Below are 20008 nucleotides of genomic sequence, written 5' to 3'. Positions count from 1 at the left end.
AATGATAACTGCATTGTAAGGATCTCCAGATTTCTGAGATTGACAAATGGCAGCGCGTAAAACTAAATCGTTTAGTTATAAGACCGCCAGGTGCTTCAACAAACGTGTTTCATCGGTTGACCAATTAGGTCTGTGAAGAGGGTACTGCATCCAATAAGTGTTGTGGCGATGAACTGCTCATGTTGGTGTGAAAAGTAAGTCAGCCATTTGCTTATGTGCTGAGGTGGCGTTGGCGTGACCGAGTTGTGAAAGCGTGTCTTTTGATGAATCTTAAAGTAGACTGACGTGGTGCGACGAAGCATCTGACCCGGAATGAGAGGGCGTGGGAACGTCCAATAATTTTTGGCGATTAATCTTTTGCACATTGAACTCCTTCATCACACCGGCCTTCAGATACACTTTTACCAAAAAGCTGTCTTCCAACTCGTTAACGTCGACCTTAAAGGCGTAGTCCCTCTCGTTGTCAGCCTCCCAGATGTCCCATGAGCCGAATACGATTTTGTTAAATCCGAAGCTTTTTTTCGTAACGTACGATCCTGTGTTCCTGCCCGTGCACTTGAAGTAGGATCCGCTCCCTTCCATTTTAAGGTCTAGGGACAGGGTAGTCAGCTTCTCGTACCACGTGCCGTCCTGGCTTCTACCGTAGCGCTTTATGATTCCGCCCGGCAAGTACAGGTCGACGACGTCAATATTGGACGATGTTTTGTAAACCAACACCTTTGCTGCTAGGTCGCATGGGTTAATTGGCTCGTAAATTACATCATCATTCATTTTGACTTGAGCGAACACAAACTCTTCCGTCGGGACATAAATTGAAAACAATTCGTGCACTTCGTAGATATACTTATGTGTGGGAGTGGCCTGAGAGAGGTCAAGGGGTGTTGACTCCTTGGGGACCCAGAGCTCAGAGCCCTTGCCCTTTTCTATGAGGACGTAGAACTCTTCGAAGACCAGGGCCACCATCATCTTGTGCCTCTTGTACACGAAGCGCTTCGGGTACTTTCCTGAATGTAAGACCTGGTCGTACTTCCACACCTCGTCTCCCGACAGCTTGACCAGGGCGCACTTGACGTTGTCCTTTAGTTCAAACACGAACTCTTCAATTTGGTCATTAAGTTTATAGTGGTTGTCGGTGATGGTCAAGAATTTTTCAGGATCGTTCGGGTCCTGCGTGTACAGCTTCATATCGATGATTTGCCCCTTGTCCCAGGAGCCGTCGGATTCCTTTTTATAAATCGTGAAGAAATTCTCGTAGTCCAAGGAAAATTTTTTCTTATTCTTAGCGTAAATTAGCGCAGTCGGCCGCGGACACTGCCCGATGTATGCGTCGTACTTCCAGAGCTCTTGACCGTCCATCTTAACCAATGCCACGTTTGCAGTCTTCTTAATGCTGAACTTGTAGTTGTCCCCTTGGTGGACCAGGTTGTAGTCGCTGCCGGTGAGTTCCAGGAAGTTGCTGTACACATTCGGGTCCCGTTTGTACATCTTGAATGGGAAGTCAAACTTCTTCCAATTGTTGGAATCGTCCTTCTCGCAGAGGAAAATCGAGTCGGCCAGGTGCACCAGAACATTCTTTTGACAATATCGAACCACAGACGGGTGGTTCTCAGTATCCGTGGCGTGCCCGTGTTTCCACAATATTTTAGTGTCAGACTTAATCAGCGTGCACTTCACGCCCTCGTTCATCTTAATGTCGAACCCCTGAGGGTCCTCCTCAATTGTGAAGCTGCTTGGTGTCAGTTCCACCACCTCGTTCTCATCTTTAGGGTCAGCTCTGTAGAACTTAATCATGAATTCGTTTGATTTCCACGTATTATCTGCTTTCCTTTTGGACATTACGAAGAATGTGTCGAAGTCGACGTATAAAATTGATGCACTCATCATGAAGGTCAGTGAGTTAGGGTACTTATCGCCTTGTTTATCGGAGCTGTGCTTCCACACCTCAACGCCTTTAATTTTAACCATTTCACAGTTAACATCTCTTTTAAAAGTGAATGTTTGTTCGTCGTCCTTACTTGTTATACCATATGCTGAGGCGTCAAGTTCTTTCATTACACCCTTTGAATCTTTAGCGTACATTCTAACCTCAAACATGAAACCATCATCCCATTTACCTTGGGAGCTCTTAGTATGAATGATAGATATGTGTTCGAAGTTTATCAACAACTTATCTGGCCAGTAGTATTTGAGAACTTTGGGATACTGATCGCCGTGCTTGGTGGAGTCATGATTCCATACCTGTTCAAGACTTACAACCACTTTCGAAGACTGATCGCCTTCTAAACGTCGGTGCATATATTTAACCTCTGAACACTTCACTTCGTTTTTGAACTCGAATTTAAACACGTCCTCTTCGTAGCTCCGTGTGTACTGCGAACTAGGAAGTTGCTTTGTTTTTGTAGTATCGGTCGGATCCACTTCAAACAACCTTATGTCCGAGTCTAGAAAATACGAAGTGTCTGACTTTTTGAAATGCTTGTAATTGGCGTCAAAGAATAATGTGACGTTGCTCATGTTTGAGCCGCCCGCTCCATCTCTGACGACGGTGGTTGCACAGTGTTTAGGATCTGGGCTGTTCCAGACTTCCTCTACTGTGCGTGAAAAGGTACCACCAGTCTTCTTTACAGATGAAAACCCATATCCTTCTTTCGCAGTGTATTTTGCGAAACCGTCTTTCTTGATACACGTAAATGTATCCGTTGAGTCTGTGTTTTTAACATCGAGTTCAATTGGGCTTAACTTGACGAGTGAAGCGTCAGAACCGAGGGTCGAAGTGGAGGCCCTACGAGATAAATGTGGCGTTGACAGTCCAAGCGAATTGTTATTGGCGTTCCGGCGTGCAATGTTGTTGTTGTTGTAATTAAGTGTTCCTTGACAACATGTTTCACTTAGTGAACTGATTGAGTGTGCACATAAATCTGCCGACTTAGTAAGTCCCTCTACTCCAGGTTGATGGCACGAAAGTCCTGACCCATCTTCACAAGTCGCCCTATTTTTGAGTCTATTTTTCGGGGTCCATTTGCATCCCAATTTTCCAAATAGCATAATATCGTCCTTGAAAATGATGGACAGCTGCGATTCCTTATAATAAATGACAGACTTCGGGTACGTTCCTTGGGTATCTAGGACGTTATGTTCCCATATTAAGTCTCCGTTTACCTTAACCCGGTCACAGTTGACGCCCTGTTTAAATATGTAGTAAGCTTCGCGTGGCTCCACCCTCACAAAGTGGTTTTTGGAGGGATCGTTCGAGCCACTACTGCCCGCGGAAAATATCTCGAGGTTAAATGGGTCTGTTAAATCCTGATTAGTGTTTGCAGGACGTTCGTTACCACCATTCTCTGCTACTACACTTGCATCGTTTCCGTTCAAAGGAATTGATTTGCGATAATGACCCTGTTTAGGCTTCAAGGCCTTCGAACCTTCAGAATCTACACAAATACATCTAGCATTGTCGCCGAAGTTCTGTTTATCATCTTCAAATTCGTCTTCTCCGGCTTCAAGCCAGTGTTTGTCAGCTCTTTTAAACACCTTTTTAGTCCCATTCTCCAAAAGAATGGACACCTTGTCGCCTCCAGAAACATTAACTTTAGTTGCATATTCTGACGGACCAGGGTCCCATAGTACTTTTCCATCTTCCCTTATTTTTCCAAATAAATTACCGTTCTTGGAGATATATGAATAATAATCACCAATATTGTATAAATCATATAAATCTGTCGAAAAATGGAAATTGATATCAAGAATTATAGGTTTTTTAGGACCTTGCGATATGTATGAACAGGAATCACTGACTAATTTTTCATGCGAACTGGAATCCGGTTGTTTTGGCTCACATTCTCGCGAGGGTTCAACTGGGTCTCGAACGTATGCCTCTACACCTGCTGGAACAGTCCTACATGTTATGAGATTCTGTGGACCATTTGAAACCAAATATACTATTACCCATATTAGTGTGTTATGGGTTTGCATCAATAGTTAAAATAATTGCATCCATAGAGCTAGAAACAGGACTCGAACAAAAGGATGGGGTGGGAGAGCTGTATACAAAAATTTATTTTCATTGATTTTTAAATTATAGACTTTAAGAAATATTATACGGGCTTTGCGATCCTTTGGAGTGTTAAATTTGTCTCATTCCTGGGTTTTAATCTCAAATGCATAGTTTACCTACAGTTGAATTATAAAGTGACAATATGGCAACCAATCTAAAACTGAGATTCGCAAATCGACTGACTATGATTTTAGCCTACGGTTTAACCCATTATACTTGTATAAATGGGTTTGCCTCAATGCGGTTGAATCAGAGACATGAATCTGGCCAACGGAACACAGGACGATTGAGTTACACATTCGACCCATTCATTAAATTGAATTATCTAGACCTCCAAGTGTGTTATCAATTAATTTGAGTTTAACCTTTATTCCGAGTAGTTTGAGTTGCTTTTTCGAGAAAATCCGCTTAATTTGACAAAGTAGTACCATTCCAAATAGATTATTAAACAACTCTGAAATTATTATACTAAAAGGTTATATTGACCTCAAATACGTATAACTCTGTGTATACATGTTAAATTGTACTGATTTATGTGTTATATTGAACTTAATAAATAATTTATTCGATATTATGAACGTTAATTCTGAATGTGTTTCTGGAACAAAAAACGAGTCTTAAACAAGCGTAAGTCTGTTACAATATTAACTTTATGATAGATTAGTTCTTTAAAACATTAATTAAGCTATTTTTATCTTCGGTTATAGTTAATAAAATAATTTTGATATGGCTATCACGGACAGGTAGTATGGTGTATGTGGTTTGGCTAAATCACGAACTATGAATTGTATAAGTTAATATCAACGCTTATTTTAATAAAATGATTTATAAATTATTTTTAAATTAATATAGAGGAAGGAGTAAACGTAATTCGTAAGAAGTTTTAAATGGAATCCAAAGAGCTAGAACTGAGCAATAAACAGCCGGAAATAGCAATAATTATGATTCTTAATTCAAAATAAATAATTGCATTCATGATTAAGTCTTTTGAGCTAGAACCTGTGTTTAATCCAACTAGTTATCATTACTTCAATATATAATTACAATCAAAAGGTAAATTACACACTTAATAAACTAGACTTATAGGTAAATTATTAAAATGTTTAAATAACATAACACATATGCTTGAAACACTTGGTATCTGTGTGAACATATCCTTCCATGTATTCCTTGCATCGACTACAATTATATCCCATAATAAAGTCAAATAATACGATCTGCCCATTTATTTTTCAATTTATAAAGATGTGTGAGTATAATTATACAAAATATGTGAAAAATAGTGTAGAATCCAATCGTTATATGTGCAGAGTTATATTAATGATAATTACGACAATAACTAATTGAATTATGGTCAGAAGAGTTGATATTATGTTGTTATTATAACGTGTGATGTTTATTTAATAAAATGTTAGGTTATATAAAAAATCAGTGAACCTGGTTTACTATTACTAGTGGGATAATCAAGCAGTATAGTTGGTATTTTGAAATAGAACCCATATATCAAATTAGTTTGTAAATGCCTTATCATAGTGTTGTGTACACAGTAAATAATTATTGGATAGCATGTGAGAATTTCCTAAATATATGGGATCGGGTATAGTAGACATCCAATGTGTAATATAGGTTGTATTAATAGTTGGGAAATATATTTGGAAAATTGTCACCTCTAAAAATATAAATTTAATAATGGAGAAAAGGATTTTTAAATATTTTGCTTATTTAAAATAATCTTTAAATCGGTTTTCCATATTAGTTTGTTATTCACCCCCATGATCTTACCAGCACTGTCTGAAGTCCCATTTCAGCTTTATATTTAGCTGGATTTACCCTTGTACCATATCGCATATTTGTTTATGTGTTTGTTATAACATGATGTATAGAATCTTGTAGAATCCAGTTGTATATTGCCCACTCTATAACTGGTATCCCGTATACTATTATTACCACCTGTAATGGTAGTAATTGTAAAATTATGAATAAATTTTTTTATGTATAATTTAAAATGAAGATTCACATCATTTCATTGTATACCCTGGTATACTTATTACTGGGAAGTAAATTTAAAATAAGGTTTTGTCACGTTCACGCTGCGGCGGAAGAGATTGAAATTGAGGATGGTTCATCAGTAGAAGGGTCTCATGTAGAGTATGTTGTGCTTAATCTTGATAATACAAGTACAACCAACCAATTTGTTTATAAAAAGCATGGAGCCAATGGCAACTTTTATACAGCTAAGGGTGACTGTCGATTTAGTAAGATTACAAGCGCCGGCCAAATAGTATGGGAGGCAACTAAGAATGAGTTTCCTAATAGAGTGTATTACGATCCTTCTCAACAAAAGCCTCTACTTCAATTAATTTATTCTGATGAAGAGTTTAAGCTACCTCAAACTCAACAGAGAGCACAACCAGCTAAAGTTTCACAAGTAGCACAGGTTAAGAAAGATCCGCAGGGCAAAGCGTATGTTCAGATCCCTATGCCTAAAAGCGGTGATGATCGCGGTTCCGTTAGATCAGTAGCTTCAAGGCCATTTGCACCCACAGCCAAGATCGCCGTCCCAGTGGCTGCCTCTCACCAGTATGCTGAGTTTAAAATGCCTAAAACTGATAATGAAGATAAAGGATTTGTGGAACGTAAAATGCCTAAAACTGATGATGAGGGTTCCACTGTTCAAAAACCAAAGATCAAAGCCACAGCGGTAGCTGCAACACGTGCCTCGGCTATAGCCGCTTCCACCAAAACGACTCACGCTTATGTCCAGATGCCATTACCAAAGTCTGGTGATGAAAAGTCAACAGTTAAGCCAAACAGGGTAACAGCCGATATAGGTGCTCCTGTGGTTTCTCAAGATCTTGGGTATGTGCAGATGCCCATGCCAAAAACTGATAACGAGGGCGATAACGTATCTACCCTCGGTGTATCCAAGAAGCACATTGTTAAAGTTGAAACGGTGCACACGCCCGTAAAGGTTGCTAAACCAGTTGCTGCAGCGAGCGTTGTTGCTCATTCTCAACCAATAAGGTCGGGTGTTGAAGATGGCCAGAGTTTCCTTGAGTTTGGCATACCTCGCACTGATAATGAGGGAGCTGGACCCGTAGAGGGCCACGACTTCCTTGAATTCAAGTTGATGTCTTCGGGGCCAGAGCATGGTAAAGCTGAGGCTGTTGCACAAGCCACCTTGCCCAAGCGCAAAGCCATTGTCAATGCTAAATACCAGGATCACGCTATGCCTGCATCAACTGAGGCTGAATCAGATCTGGATATCGAGAACGATCCAGAAATTCAGTTTATGCTGAAATTAATCGAAGACTTGAAACAAAAAATCGCTGCTTTGAGGCAGACGTTAGCTGAGATGGACGCAAGGGATGCATTAAATCCCCAGGCTCAAGGACTCTGAATAAGATAAAACGTTTACGAATTCTACTGTCTGTTTGTTGCTTGTTGTATAATTAAATTTAATGTAAGATTGAATGCAGATTTAAACACAATGCTTTGAACACATTGACACACAGACATGTTTATTTAAACATGTGTCAGATCACACTTTAGCATTACTACTGCCTCTGTAAATCAACCAAGGTGTCAAAATCTACACGAATTAAAGAAACCTAATGTACCTCCAAAACTAGTACATACACATTAAATAGCTCTATACTGCTAAGTGAATACATATTTATGACTTGTACATGAATACACGATAGAATAATACATTTTGTGAATAAAAGAAGTCTGGCTAGCTGATTTAGAAGTCCGCGAGATGAAGTCAATTATCTGTAGGCGGCTAGCCGATAAATTCGTCATCGGCAAATAGAGAATAAAAATGAAAATGAACGGGTCGAAAATCCCTTTTAAAAACCATTACGATATAGTCTATTACGGCGAACCGGACGACCTGTGTCATAACGAAGACAAGGAAGAGGGTAGGCCGGTATGGAACAAATGGATTGGAAACAGGGAAATCTTCAGTCCTCAGTACATATATCATATTACGTCGCACAGATCGATGCTTGACGATTTAATTAGAAAAAACAATGACACACTGGCGATGTTTAACCTTAACGAGCAGTTTTACTCAATATGCAGATCAATGAACATAAAGAAGACGAAGCCAATATACGGAATGTTGTTGACAATAATAAAGGAACAAGTGTTCGAGCAGTTCCAATTCGATGAGCTGAAGAACATAATAGGAGCACTGTACTATATCCATAAAGTTAAAAGGTGCTCATACAAGCACACACAGGAAGGCGTCATATCAGTAATGAAAAACAGAGAACTGAAGGAGGAAATGTTCGAAAATTATATAGAAACGTTTTCAAAGGTGCTTAAAGTTGATGAAATATCAGAAGAGGAAGTGAAGCACGGAGTGAGAAAGGTGATAAACAGAGTGATGGAGTACCTGAAAACAAATGAGAACAAGATAGACTTTAAAATAGAAGATGTGTACGATTTGTACGATGAAACAGAAGAAACGGACGATAAAGAGGTGGTAGAATACAATAATTATGATAAATACAAAAGTAAGGAGTACAAGGAAGGTGGATATGACGATTTTGATGACCCTTACTATGAAGATAGCGATGAAGAAGGGATTGGAGGCTTTGGTAAATGGTATGATAATGATGAGGATAATGATGAATATGAACATAACAGGGAATGTAAAAGGACGGGATGTAGCAAAGAACATTATTATCAACATAATAGTAAAGGTTATGAACGTATTAATGATGAAAACAACAACAAGTATCAAGGATGCATCAATGATATCAATGATAATAACAATCAACATAATAATAGCAAATATAATAACAATCAACATAATAATAGCAAATATAGTAACAATCAATATAATAATAGCAAATATAATAACAATCAACATAATAATAGCAAATATAATAACAATGTTGACAGGTGCTGGAGTGGATACATATCGCACAAAGGAAGGGGAGAGGATGAAGGAAGGAGTAGTAAGGTGAGTACAGAAGAAAAAAGAGTAAGCGAAGAGCTGAAGAGAGTATTAATAAGTAAGATGGAGAGTCACTATGAAGAGATCATGGAAACATCATTAAAGATATTTGAAATCATAAAGAGTAATGAGTTGAATAAGGAAATGATGGAAAGTGGAAGAATGAGTAGAATAAAATATAGGAAGTTGATCATACCAACAGTAGTATTCGTAACAGCATCGTCATATGAAGTGGAAATGATGGGAAGGTACGTAGCAGAAGGGCTTAATATGGAGCAGGGAGAGTTGATATACAGCAGTAAGCTGGTGGTAGAGTGGCTGAAAAACGTGTTGATAAAAAGGTACAGATATAAAATATATAACGCAAGCCTGTTCCTTCAAGTAGTAAGGTCGCTAAAAAGTAGTAAGAGGAAGGTGAATAAAGTGTATAATAACAGTAACAATAGTAACAATAGTAATAGTAACAATAGTAATAGTAACAGTGACAGTAATAGTAACAATAGTAATAGTAACAATAGTAACAGTGACAGTAATAGTAACAATAGTAATAGTAACAATAGTAACAATAGTAACAGTGACAGTAATAGTAACAAGGGAGGAGATGACCATTTCAGTAAGAGAGGAGATAACTATTTCAGTAGAGGAGGAGAGGGAAATGTGTGTGAATTAGACAATTATAAAAGGATGTGTGAATTAGATAAGGATGGAAATCAAGAAAGTAAAGAAAGAATAAAAGAAATAAGATTATGGGAAGTAATATGCGACAACGGAAGAAAGGTGCCGAAAAGAATTATAAATGAAAGAATAGATATATTATTAAATTATATAGTACAAAATTTAAATGAAGAAATGAAAAAAGTAACACTGAAGAAAGAAGGAATTAAAATATGGTTTACAAAAAAGGAAGTGATACAATACGAAGAAGTGATGGAAGATGTGAAAGTGTTATATAGGAAAAAAAAATATGATGAATTTAGAAGACAAATTAGAATAACACAAAACAATCATCAGTTAATATATAAATTGGTAGTAATGAATAGAAAAAAAATAGAAATTACAACAATGGAGTTAATAAAAATAGTAAACGATAACGGATTTATGGAAATGATAAGTGAAGTTAAGCTGTCAAAATACGCAATCAATAAACATATGGTAAATAGCATGGTGTTAATAGCAATAAGATTAATGAAAATACCAATCAGCTCAAGAATGTTGTTCCTGTACGTAAAAAGACCAGAAGGGTCGTTCTATATAAGTATGAAAAAAATAATGAAAATTATGGTAAAAGTAATAGAAAGTAAACAAAAGTGTAAAATAAGTACAATGGAAGAGTTCTTAGAAAGAATAGTAAAGGAAAATGATTTGGAAAAAATGGTAGTAAAAACAGAAGAGTTGATGAAATTGGTAAAAGAGTAATGAGGGGTAATTATTGATGATGAAGTGTAAAGAATAGGAAAAAAGTGGAATAGAAGAATAATGTAACAAAAATAAACATAATATATTAATATAAATATATGATGTAAATAGTAAAAGTAAAAAGTAAGAGTATGAGGAAATAGAGAAATAAAGGGCAAAATGAAAAAAAATTAAATAGATGGAAATAAAAAGATCAATAATAGTTAAAATAAAAAAGAAACAAATTAATTTTTAAAATATTATTAAAATGGAAAAAATGTGTATAAAAAAGGGTAGTATGAAAAAAAATATGTGTAAAAACAAAGTAGGTTAGATGACGTAAAAAAATTAAAAAAAAATAGAGAAGGTCAGGTAAAAGAAGTCGAAGAACAGCTAAATGGACATTGTGTCACGGAAAAGAGTGTAGAAGGACGAAAAAGAGAATGCAAAGGGCGAAAGAGATGAGGGAAGGCCACATGCATACAGACAACTGAGGGAGCCGGGGAACAAAATCAGAATAAAAAATGTCATGAATAGGCAGATAATTTATGGATTTATATATATATACATATTAGGGTCCTATAAAAATAAAATTACACTGTCTATAGGCAATACAGATGTAAGAGGTGGAGCATCACAAAAGGAAGAGGAAAGCGGAGAGAGCATAGAAATAACGACTGAGGCCGGATCTGAGTCGACAGGCGTTAAAGACACAGTATCGCAAAAAAATAGTGGAGTAGAATCTTCTGGTGCGAATCAAGGGAAAATCACGGAGACTTGTTCGCAGAACTCACGGAAGCCAGAAGATGAGTCGGAAATACTCAAAGATTCAAAAGACTTCCAAATATTCACGATGGAAGCAGGTCAAGTTAACGCAATAGCAACCGTTGAAGCAACGAGATACGATTTGGTTCCTCTCAAGTATGGGTTTAAGTACTTGTTTAAGGAAGGTGCGCTGTGCACGCAGGTTAAGCACAAGCACGCGACGGTGTGGGCGCACAACCTCGACGTGGACGGGACAGTGTACCCGAAGAAGGTGTACTTCAACACACACATGAAGCTGCTGGTGGTACTGTTCGACAACAGGTGGTACTACTCGTACAACTACTTCAGAGGCACCTGGAAATACAACAAGGAGCGTTCAAGATTGAAGGGCTCGAAGATCATACTTGAAAGCCGCGATTATGCGAGCACGAGTGAATACGAAGAGGAACCGAATTACACACAGAATTGGAACTCGGAGTACAGGGGTCTGCCAGGATTCGACACAAAATCGTTAAGTTCAGAACAGGGCACTATATCAGGAGACTCGTCGAGGGTCGAAGAGGAGAAATTTGATAAGGACCAATTTAGTATCTATACGGTATCTACCGATGATACAGCGACTGTTAATGTTAACCAAGATTCCCAATTCATATTTGAGACTCTCAAATACGGATTTAAATATACATTCAAAGATGCTATAATGTGTGTAGAGGTGAAGCACAAGGACAAGACCGTTTGGAAGCACACTAAAGACACCCACGGAGACCAGTACCCGAAACTTGTTTATGTCAGCTCTACGTTAATGTCACTGTCGGTAGTTTTGGCCAATAACTGGTTTTACTCTTATGATTATACCGAGGGGCGGTGGAAGTTCAACTATGATAAGTCGGAGGGGAGGGCGTGCGAGTATTGTTTGGATATTCCTGACGATGTGGAACAAATAGACTTGTTTGATTACTCAGCGAGGTATTTCGTCACAAGGTATAAAAGTAGATTTACGTTCTCGTTCAGAGAACACACCGATTGCGTGAGAGTGAAGGTGGGAGACGATGTGGTATGGAGGCACGACCCTTTAAGGCACCCGGAAGAGTTCCCAGTTTCTGTTCTATATAACTCAGCAAGTAAAAGACTGTCTGTGACCTACTACCGCGACTTAGCCTTAGACGAAGAATTCTACTTTGAACATAAAGAGGGCAAATGGAAGCCATACTCCTGTCCAACGAGTATGTCATCGGTGTTTCACTTCTAGTTGCGAAGAAAGTAAAATAGATTTAACCTCAGATTTAATGTAGTTTAAAACTAATAAGTACATGAAATGACTAGTCCACGGATATCAGTCTATTTACTAATAATCAATTAGCTTATCATTTATGGTTTATCAGCTACTATAGCCAGTAAAAACAATAGATTAGATATCTAAGTTAGCCAGTCAGTTAAAATCGGCAGGATTTGATCTGAAAAATTGCGTTAGCGGTGTGAAAGGTTATCTGTGCTCGTGTGTCTGGAACTTACAGCCACAGGTCCAACAGGTTATTAGGGTCGTCGTTGCCAGATAACTCATGAGTCAGGTTGGTCACGTTGCGCGTGTACCGCTGAAGGCGCTCGTACTGGTGTTCGATGAAAACGCGGTAGTCCTCGAGGCCGTTTTCAAAGGCCCGCTGGACCCTCAGTCGAGTCGGCCAGTGGACCTTGTCCAGGTACGTCTTCATGACAAACCGGTCGAACTCGGGCATCATGGGAAGGACGTGCCAAGCACTGGGGGACCTGAACTCCTAAAGCAAGGTGACGGTTAGGCGTTGGTACGTACCAGCGCGTAGTCGGGACGCGTGTCCACGCAGTCCGCGATCTCCTCAAACATGCCGCTCTCGTCCCACTGGGGGAAGAGCCCGGGCGCCGTGGCCTTCCCGTACAGGGCCTCGAGCCTGGGATCCTTCTCAATAATCTCACAGCGACTCCAGAAGCGAGGAACGACGTAAAACTAAAACAGAGTGGTTGATGGGCAGTGATCAATTTTAAAAGGTCAGCGTATAAACTATTGACGTTAACCTAGCAACGTAAACACACCTGGAGTGTGCCGCCCCTGGCGTGCAATATTCTGACCAGGTCAGGCATGGTGCCCTCGACCATAATTTCACACAGCGGCATCTTGACGTTCAGCTTCATCACTAAAACCTGCAGCTCTGACTTCGGAAAGTGCCTCCTCACTCTGTCAACCAGCGACTTGATCCTCTCTTCGTCCTTTTTGAGCAGTTCGCAGTAGTTCCCTAAGCCGGTAATCACAGTTGTTCGATGTTTATATACACGAATTTCGCATCAACTGCCACTTACCGTGTGAGGAGCGCACTATCCACAGTATTGGGGTCTTCTCCTTGTACTGCACTGGGCTCGAGTGGGCTGCTCTCCTCAAATTTTCGATCCTGTCCTCCAGCTTCAGCCTTCCCTCAGGGGTCAGCCTGTATTCAAAAGGGTCCCTTTTGACCTCAAAATCGTCCTCGATCTTATAAGCCAGGTCTAAACACGCTCAGTTATCAACTGCGGCAATCTAAGTGTGTTAAACTATCTACCAATCACCTCTTCTGCCCTCAGCCTTAGCTAGCCTCTGCCTATTTTTTAAAAGCTCGTCGTACACAATTTCACTCCAAGATTGCGATTTACCCCTAAATTAGCCATAAACTCATTTGAGTGGCAATATGCACTCATTTACACACATTATGGCTATCTATAAGCTATTACGGTATCTAAAAGCATACAAATTGGTCAATCCTGAAGTTTCATCCTTGTAGTTTGAAGCTTGGGTCTTAAACAAGTTTCCCTTTCCGGATTTTAGGTAATTATCTATGTATTTAGTGCCGGAATCCACTTCTTCGGACTTGGCTTGAACCGGAAAGTATTTTACTCTTCTTCTGTTTGTCAATTTGTTATTGACTGTCTTGCGATAATTATCAGAACTTTTATTGAGGAATCCACGTTCCTCTATACAAAGTCCACATTTGGTGTTAAGGAATCCCAGTGTGTAATTAAGGGTTAAGATTCCATGTGTGCAGTAGCAGATTAATGTACATGATAGCAAAGTTATCAACCTGTATTTAATATGGTACAAAAACATTAGAGTTAAACATTATATCATATATAATATGAGATTCCTCTCATCAATATTCATCATCACATTGTGTAAACAATTATAGCATCATAAATAGGCTGCTACCCACAACATTTACAAGTGCCCAAGTTGTGGCAATTCAAATATTATCAACTCTGTTAGAAAGCACATTTAATTCAAAATAGCGACTAATCATTGTACTTAACTATTTTTATGTTACTATTTGAAGCTATTTCAGGGCCGTCTTAGCATAGTGGTATTGCATTTGATTCGTAATCAAAAGGTCATGGGTTCGAATCCCATAGGCGGCTTTATAACATGTCGCCTATATACTGCCTGCTTAACTATTGTCAATATTAACCTAATAATATAAGCTGTTAACACATTAATATTTGAATCAGTTTGGCGATCAGTTGAACCCCTCACACACCTTCTTTAAATTTTCCATAAATGACCAAAACCAACATAATCAACAGTAACCAAAACAAAAAATAAAATATTAAAAAATTTTAAAAAGTATTGACTCTTTTTCCCTCATTCAGTGCCCAGGCAACAATATTACACAAGCCTCATCCTTCCATCCCCAAAGGCCAACAATGATATACCACCAAAGATAAGACAAAAAACTCAATGTATCTCAGAATGAAAATTACCCTTAGCCCTTATACAGGCTATACATCAGCTGTATTTCCTGCCTATAGACGGACTCGTCGCCCTCCTTGGTCGGAGTTTCCAGGATAATGGGAATTTCCTTAAAGTATCCGCTGTTCATGATAAACTCGAACGTTTCCTTCGTCAGCTTCCCCTTTCCAATGTTCTCGTGGCGGTCCAGTCCGCTTCCCAGGTCACTTTTCGAGTCGTTGAGGTGAACTGCCTTCAGGTACTTCAGTCCGACTATATCATCAAAGCTCTTCATAACTGCCTCAAACTTCTCGTGGGTCCTAATGTCAAATCCTAAAGCATATGGTTAGCCTCTGTGTTTACCGGCTGCGAATAAGTGGCACGTGTCCAGGCAGACTCCGACCTACAATATTGTAATCAAAAACTGTGTTTATGTTAACTTATAGTTACTAGTGGTACTACAGGTATCATTGTTTCCGTTCATCTAATTTCAACTAAATACTATTATTACCCTTGTTTTATCTTTTACTTGATTGATTATATCCCTTAAATCTTCAAACTTTGATCCAATTACGTTGTTCTGGCCGGCTGCATTTTCAAGCACAATGGTAACTCCGGAGGACAGATGCAAGGCCTCGTTAATGCAGTCCTGACAAAAACCGTTAGTGGAGGCCGCTTTTCGGAACAATATTCCTGTATAACCTACTGATATGTGCATAATTCCTTCTTCCTTTTCACACAGCCCACATGTTGATCCTATGTACAGTGTTAGTTACAACAGCAGCAGTGCTACTGAAAATATTTAACCATAATCCTAATGCACAGCCCAGTAATTACCTGGGTGAAAGTTGTAGAGTTGGATTCCCAATTTTTCGCAGCGTTTTATATCGTCCAAAAAGTTTTCGAATGCTTTCTTACGCTTGTTTGCATCTAAAATAAAGTATGCAACCACATCATTTAGGCCCTTGTAATGACTGATGTTTATTTACCTGGATTTGCTACATTTATCAAGTAAGAAGCGTGAGGTAAAATAAATCTCGGATCGTATGCAAACGTTTCCAAGTTTTTCTTAAACTTTGCAATCCACTCCGGACTCTAAGATATCTGTAAAGCCACTTTTCATTACCAGTGGTTTAAAGTTCCACGACCTCTGATTCTTCAGAAACAAGGCAAAGGATTGACCTACATTTGTGTTAGGGCTAAAAGGATCGTCTAATGTACGCATTTATGATAGCAACGACCAATCTCCGTAGATACCTAGGACATTGAACGAATTAACAACCGAGACGTCCGGGCCTCCTGAGGCCGAGACGTGTGCGCCGACGTAAATGTGTGACTTGTTCCTCAGGTTAACAAGCTTTTGGAACTCAGTTTTGACATCCAGATTTGGGTCTGAAAAGGTGTTTGTGACTGAAATATGTGCTGGCGATTCACGTAAGTTATGTAAAATAAGTAATGAGTACCATAGGGTGGTAAAACTGCCCATTTGGTAGGGGAAGAACTGGAAAACTCAATTTTCGTCTGAACGAGGCTCTTCGCGTCAGCTTTCTTGGTTTTCTTGGCCGATTTGGAGGTTTCTGCCTTGCTCGTTTTCTTGACTTCAGTCTTCACCAACTTCGATTTTGAATCAGGAGAATCCGGTTGCTTCTTAACCTGCAATATGCTATAACCGGGCACATTGTGGACAAACACTCATTGTAATACGTAAATACACTAATTCTTACCATTATTAGGCTTTCGTAACCGTAATCTTGAGGAATCTGCAATAGCTTTTTATTGACAAAACAAAAGGGCGAATATCTAGTTAAATTCCCTATAGAATTGGCGACGTTCAGTAACATAAATATTCCAGCCACAAGTTTGAACGACAATCGCATCAAATGACAATATGAAATGAGTAAATTGGGCTACACATTCGCAGAGTAAAAGCAACTAATTATATTAGGGTGTCTATGAGCGCGTTCCTTAAACTGTATGAGTCGATCATCGACGTGTTTAAATCCGAGGGGCGCGCGAGCTTAAAAATCTTCTCAACGGTTGCGATTTCCGTGGCTGTGGTCGACATTCCACAAAAGGCCACCCAATCGTTTACGACAATACCTAAATACTAGTTATGGCCTAAACTCTACTTTCTTCATCAATGTAGTTGCTAATATGTCCCAGACAACCGGTAATTAATAAAATAACTATAGAATCATGATGTGTTTACCTGCTCCTATTATATCGGACCCTCTGTTAATAGTTCCTGAGGTCAAGGGTATTTGTAAGAGCTGTGACAACTCTTGCATTTCAGAAGTTGTTGTTTTAACATGAACGAGACCACCCTTATTCTGGAATCTCGTGTAACTTCCAATTAACACATCCCCGGCTATGGAAGCCCTAAAAACCTCAATTCCTAATACATCTTCCACTATTTCCTCAGTTTCTTTATCCATATCCACATGAATTAATCCGACATAGTCGTTTGCTGAAATGCAGTTTCCTAAAGCTGATAAACGTTCGTCAATTCTACGTATTTCTACAGAATCCGGTAAAGAATTTCTTAAATGACGTAATTCTTTGTCCGTACAAATAGAAGATACTAAAAGACCCCGTTTATTACCTAAATTTTTGTATTAGAGTATTATATATGACGTCCAGTACATACATAAATGAATATAACGTACCGACGGAAACGCGACCGATAACTCTGGTTCCACCAATTGTTGTATGAACAACTGGGATATGCGGAGTCAATTCCGCTTCAAACAAACTCGAAAAGTTGGTAGAAGATCCAAGTGAGACGAGTGCATATGAATTTGTTAAAGTAGAAAAAACTCCAACTTCATTGCTGTTCTCGTACTGAGCCCCTAAATAATTTTAATAAAATAAGTAACTCACTTATGGCCATAGTAATAAAATTTTTATCAAGACTGTTATTTAAAAAATATTTGGAAATATATAAACTTTTTTTAAAGGATTTGTGAGGTATAGATTAGTACATATTTTATATTTAATTTTTGCGCACTTTTGCAATATTTAATGAGATTAATATGTATATTATAATATTGATATGGATTCCGAGGCACAAATTGCTGAATCTATGCCAGAATTAAATAATGATGCCATAGAATCTGCGAACTCTATAATCTCCAGTAAGTGGAGCATAGAGCCCATAGAATCGAGAACATTTAAACTATTTTCTAAATCTAAAAGAAAATCATTATCGCATAAATCCTGTAACAATGAAGGTGTCAAAACACGTTTTATTAATGATAATGACGAAACAAGCACAAACAAAACGGATGAATACCACCATTATGATGAAAAAAACGGACACACAGATGAAAATATAGTAAAGAGAAGGAAGAGGTGCACTTTTGAAAGTTTGGGAGTGCCTAACTGGCTAATTGAAATATCAGAAAGTTTGCAAATTAAGAAGCCAACAAGAATACAGGAACTGTGTTTGCCCTCAGCATTTGCAGGAAGGAATTTAATCGGATGCTCTGAGACAGGATCAGGAAAGACCATATGTTTCTGCTGGCCAATACTAGTGGCGCTCGCAAAAAACCCGTACGGAGTGTTCTCGCTGATTTTGACGCCAACGAGGGAGTTGGCACTGCAAATAGAGGATCAGTTTAGAGTGTTCGGCTCAAATTTGAACGTAAACATAATGTCGTGTGTAGGAGGGTATGACATAATTAAGCAGGCGACGGAGATGGAAAGAAGACCACATGTAGTGGTGGCAACACCAGGGAGACTGGCATATCAAGTGTCGATACCAGAAAGAAACCTGGCAAAAATATTCGCAAACGTCAAGTACCTGGTCCTGGACGAGTGCGACAGACTCCTGGACAAGAACTTTGAGGAAAATTTGGGAGTGATACTGAAGTGCGTGCCAAGCTCAGCAGAAGGAAGAATAACATTCATGTTCTCAGCAACAATAACGCCGAGCATACAGTACATGACGACATCACTGAGGAGTAAAAAGGAGTCGAGTGGATCCAGCGGCAAAGATGCAAGTGACCCTAATGAGGACGGAGGATGTGAAGGTGAAGAAAAACATAGCAAGTTTGAGTTGTTTGACGCCACGGAAAGTAACTGCAATAAGTTGCAGAACAACATAAAGCACGAATACATATTCCTGCCGCAACACGTGCACATGACATACCTGGTTCACGTATTGAATAAGATATATAACATTGATACGAGTGCAGACGGTAGTTATAGTAACGACGTTGACAGTAAAGCTAACCATAAGAAAATCAGTAGCAACAGTAGAAAAGGAGTTAAGGAAACAGGAGCAGTTAATGGTGGAAGTACCGTGGACAAGAAGGGGATCATATTCGTGTCCACGAAGAAGAGGTGTGACCTAGTGTACTTAACGCTGGAACAACTTAAGTTTAAAGTGACCTGCATCAACTCAAACATGAAGCAAATAAAGAGAAACGACAACCTGTCGAAGTTCAGAAGCGGGCACTCGAACGTACTGGTGGCAACGGACCTGGTGTCGAGAGGAATCGACGTGCCGGAAGTGGAATTTATAATTAATCTGGACTTTCCGAGCACAGTGTTCGACTACATCCACAGGTAAGATTAGCATAGAAAAGAAGTAGGCAAGTAGGCAGTAAACAAACAAACAAACAATGATAATAAGTTGATGGATGTTAGGGTAGATATTGGTAGATATGCCAGCATGTCAGAAGGTAGATGGATGCAGTTCACTAATTGTTTGTAGGATCGGAAGAACGGGTAGAGCCGGAAGAAGCGGTACTGCAATATCGTTCATAGATGAATACGATAGAGACAAGGTGAAAAACGTGGAGGAATCCACGAACATTAGGCTTGAAAAGTACCAAATCAACGACAAGGAGGCGGTGAAGATGCTGAACAAAGTAACCGTGGCCACACAGAGAGCATATCTGTTCCTGCAGCAGAACGAAAGTAACAGGAACCCTAGATAGGAGAAAGTATCTGAAATGAGATACACATAATTTTATTAATAATAGTGGTATATGCGAGTATGGTAATAAATAGATGAAATTTGAAAATAAATAGTGATGGTAGAAGTGTGTGTGATTGTTGAATGGTGTGATGAGGTGTAAATGAAAATTAAGATAATTAA

At 38.9% G+C, this 20008-nt stretch overlaps 9 protein-coding genes and 1 non-coding gene across 10 annotated transcripts; 6 read left to right on the top strand and 4 right to left on the bottom strand.

Annotated features, from left to right (window-relative positions):
• Positions 1–270: 270 nt before the first annotated feature.
• TOT_020000323 (uncharacterized protein) lies at positions 271–3972 on the bottom strand (the record flags this gene model as incomplete). Its single annotated transcript, XM_009692062.1, has 2 exons — positions 271–1876; positions 1907–3972. The coding sequence occupies 2 exons, from the start codon at positions 3970–3972 to the stop codon at positions 271–273; spliced, it is 3672 nt and encodes a 1223-aa protein (XP_009690357.1).
• Positions 3973–4196: 224 nt separating this feature from the next.
• TOT_020000322 (hypothetical protein) lies at positions 4197–4412 on the top strand (the record flags this gene model as incomplete). The annotated part of the gene is made up of 1 exon (XM_009692061.1): positions 4197–4412. The coding sequence occupies one exon, from the start codon at positions 4197–4199 to the stop codon at positions 4410–4412; it is 216 nt and encodes a 71-aa protein (XP_009690356.1).
• A 1514-nt stretch (positions 4413–5926) lies between these two features.
• Positions 5927–7454, top strand: TOT_020000321 (uncharacterized protein; the record flags this gene model as incomplete). The annotated part of the gene is made up of 2 exons (XM_009692060.1): positions 5927–5931; positions 6128–7454. The coding sequence occupies 2 exons, from the start codon at positions 5927–5929 to the stop codon at positions 7452–7454; spliced, it is 1332 nt and encodes a 443-aa protein (XP_009690355.1).
• A 429-nt stretch (positions 7455–7883) lies between these two features.
• Positions 7884–10439, top strand: TOT_020000320 (conserved hypothetical protein; the record flags this gene model as incomplete). The annotated part of the gene is made up of 3 exons (XM_009692059.1): positions 7884–8775; positions 8998–9423; positions 9667–10439. 3 exons carry the CDS (start codon positions 7884–7886, stop codon positions 10437–10439), a joined length of 2091 nt encoding a protein of 696 aa, XP_009690354.1.
• A 247-nt stretch (positions 10440–10686) lies between these two features.
• Positions 10687–12432, top strand: TOT_020000319 (conserved hypothetical protein; the record flags this gene model as incomplete). The annotated part of the gene is made up of 2 exons (XM_009692058.1): positions 10687–10743; positions 10846–12432. 2 exons carry the CDS (start codon positions 10687–10689, stop codon positions 12430–12432), a joined length of 1644 nt encoding a protein of 547 aa, XP_009690353.1.
• A 259-nt stretch (positions 12433–12691) lies between these two features.
• TOT_020000318 (conserved hypothetical protein) lies at positions 12692–14289 on the bottom strand (the record flags this gene model as incomplete). Its single annotated transcript, XM_009692057.1, has 6 exons — positions 12692–12955; positions 12991–13161; positions 13248–13447; positions 13512–13694; positions 13755–13840; positions 13934–14289. 6 exons carry the CDS (start codon positions 14287–14289, stop codon positions 12692–12694), a joined length of 1260 nt encoding a protein of 419 aa, XP_009690352.1.
• Positions 14290–14522: 233 nt separating this feature from the next.
• Positions 14523–14594, top strand: TOT_02t000007. Its single transcript has one exon. It is a non-coding gene; the product is annotated as a tRNA-Thr (tRNA).
• A 344-nt stretch (positions 14595–14938) lies between these two features.
• On the bottom strand, positions 14939–16745 carry TOT_020000317 (apurinic/apyrimidinic endonuclease; the record flags this gene model as incomplete). Its single annotated transcript, XM_009692056.1, has 10 exons — positions 14939–15237; positions 15268–15307; positions 15416–15553; positions 15611–15660; positions 15742–15834; positions 15894–15999; positions 16031–16086; positions 16162–16296; positions 16368–16557; positions 16629–16745. The coding sequence occupies 10 exons, from the start codon at positions 16743–16745 to the stop codon at positions 14939–14941; spliced, it is 1224 nt and encodes a 407-aa protein (XP_009690351.1).
• A 95-nt stretch (positions 16746–16840) lies between these two features.
• On the bottom strand, positions 16841–17794 carry TOT_020000316 (predicted protein; the record flags this gene model as incomplete). Its single annotated transcript, XM_009692055.1, has 4 exons — positions 16841–17004; positions 17114–17506; positions 17571–17753; positions 17785–17794. 4 exons carry the CDS (start codon positions 17792–17794, stop codon positions 16841–16843), a joined length of 750 nt encoding a protein of 249 aa, XP_009690350.1.
• A 162-nt stretch (positions 17795–17956) lies between these two features.
• On the top strand, positions 17957–19847 carry TOT_020000315 (ATP-dependent RNA helicase; the record flags this gene model as incomplete). Its single annotated transcript, XM_009692054.1, has 3 exons — positions 17957–18146; positions 18228–19473; positions 19622–19847. 3 exons carry the CDS (start codon positions 17957–17959, stop codon positions 19845–19847), a joined length of 1662 nt encoding a protein of 553 aa, XP_009690349.1.
• Positions 19848–20008: the final 161 nt, after the last annotated feature.

This window comes from Theileria orientalis, chromosome 2 (assembly GCF_000740895.1).
Source record: "Theileria orientalis strain Shintoku DNA, chromosome 2, complete genome".
Lineage (NCBI taxonomy): Eukaryota > Apicomplexa > Aconoidasida > Piroplasmida > Theileriidae > Theileria > Theileria orientalis.
This window is presented reverse-complemented; position numbering and strand designations above follow the sequence as displayed.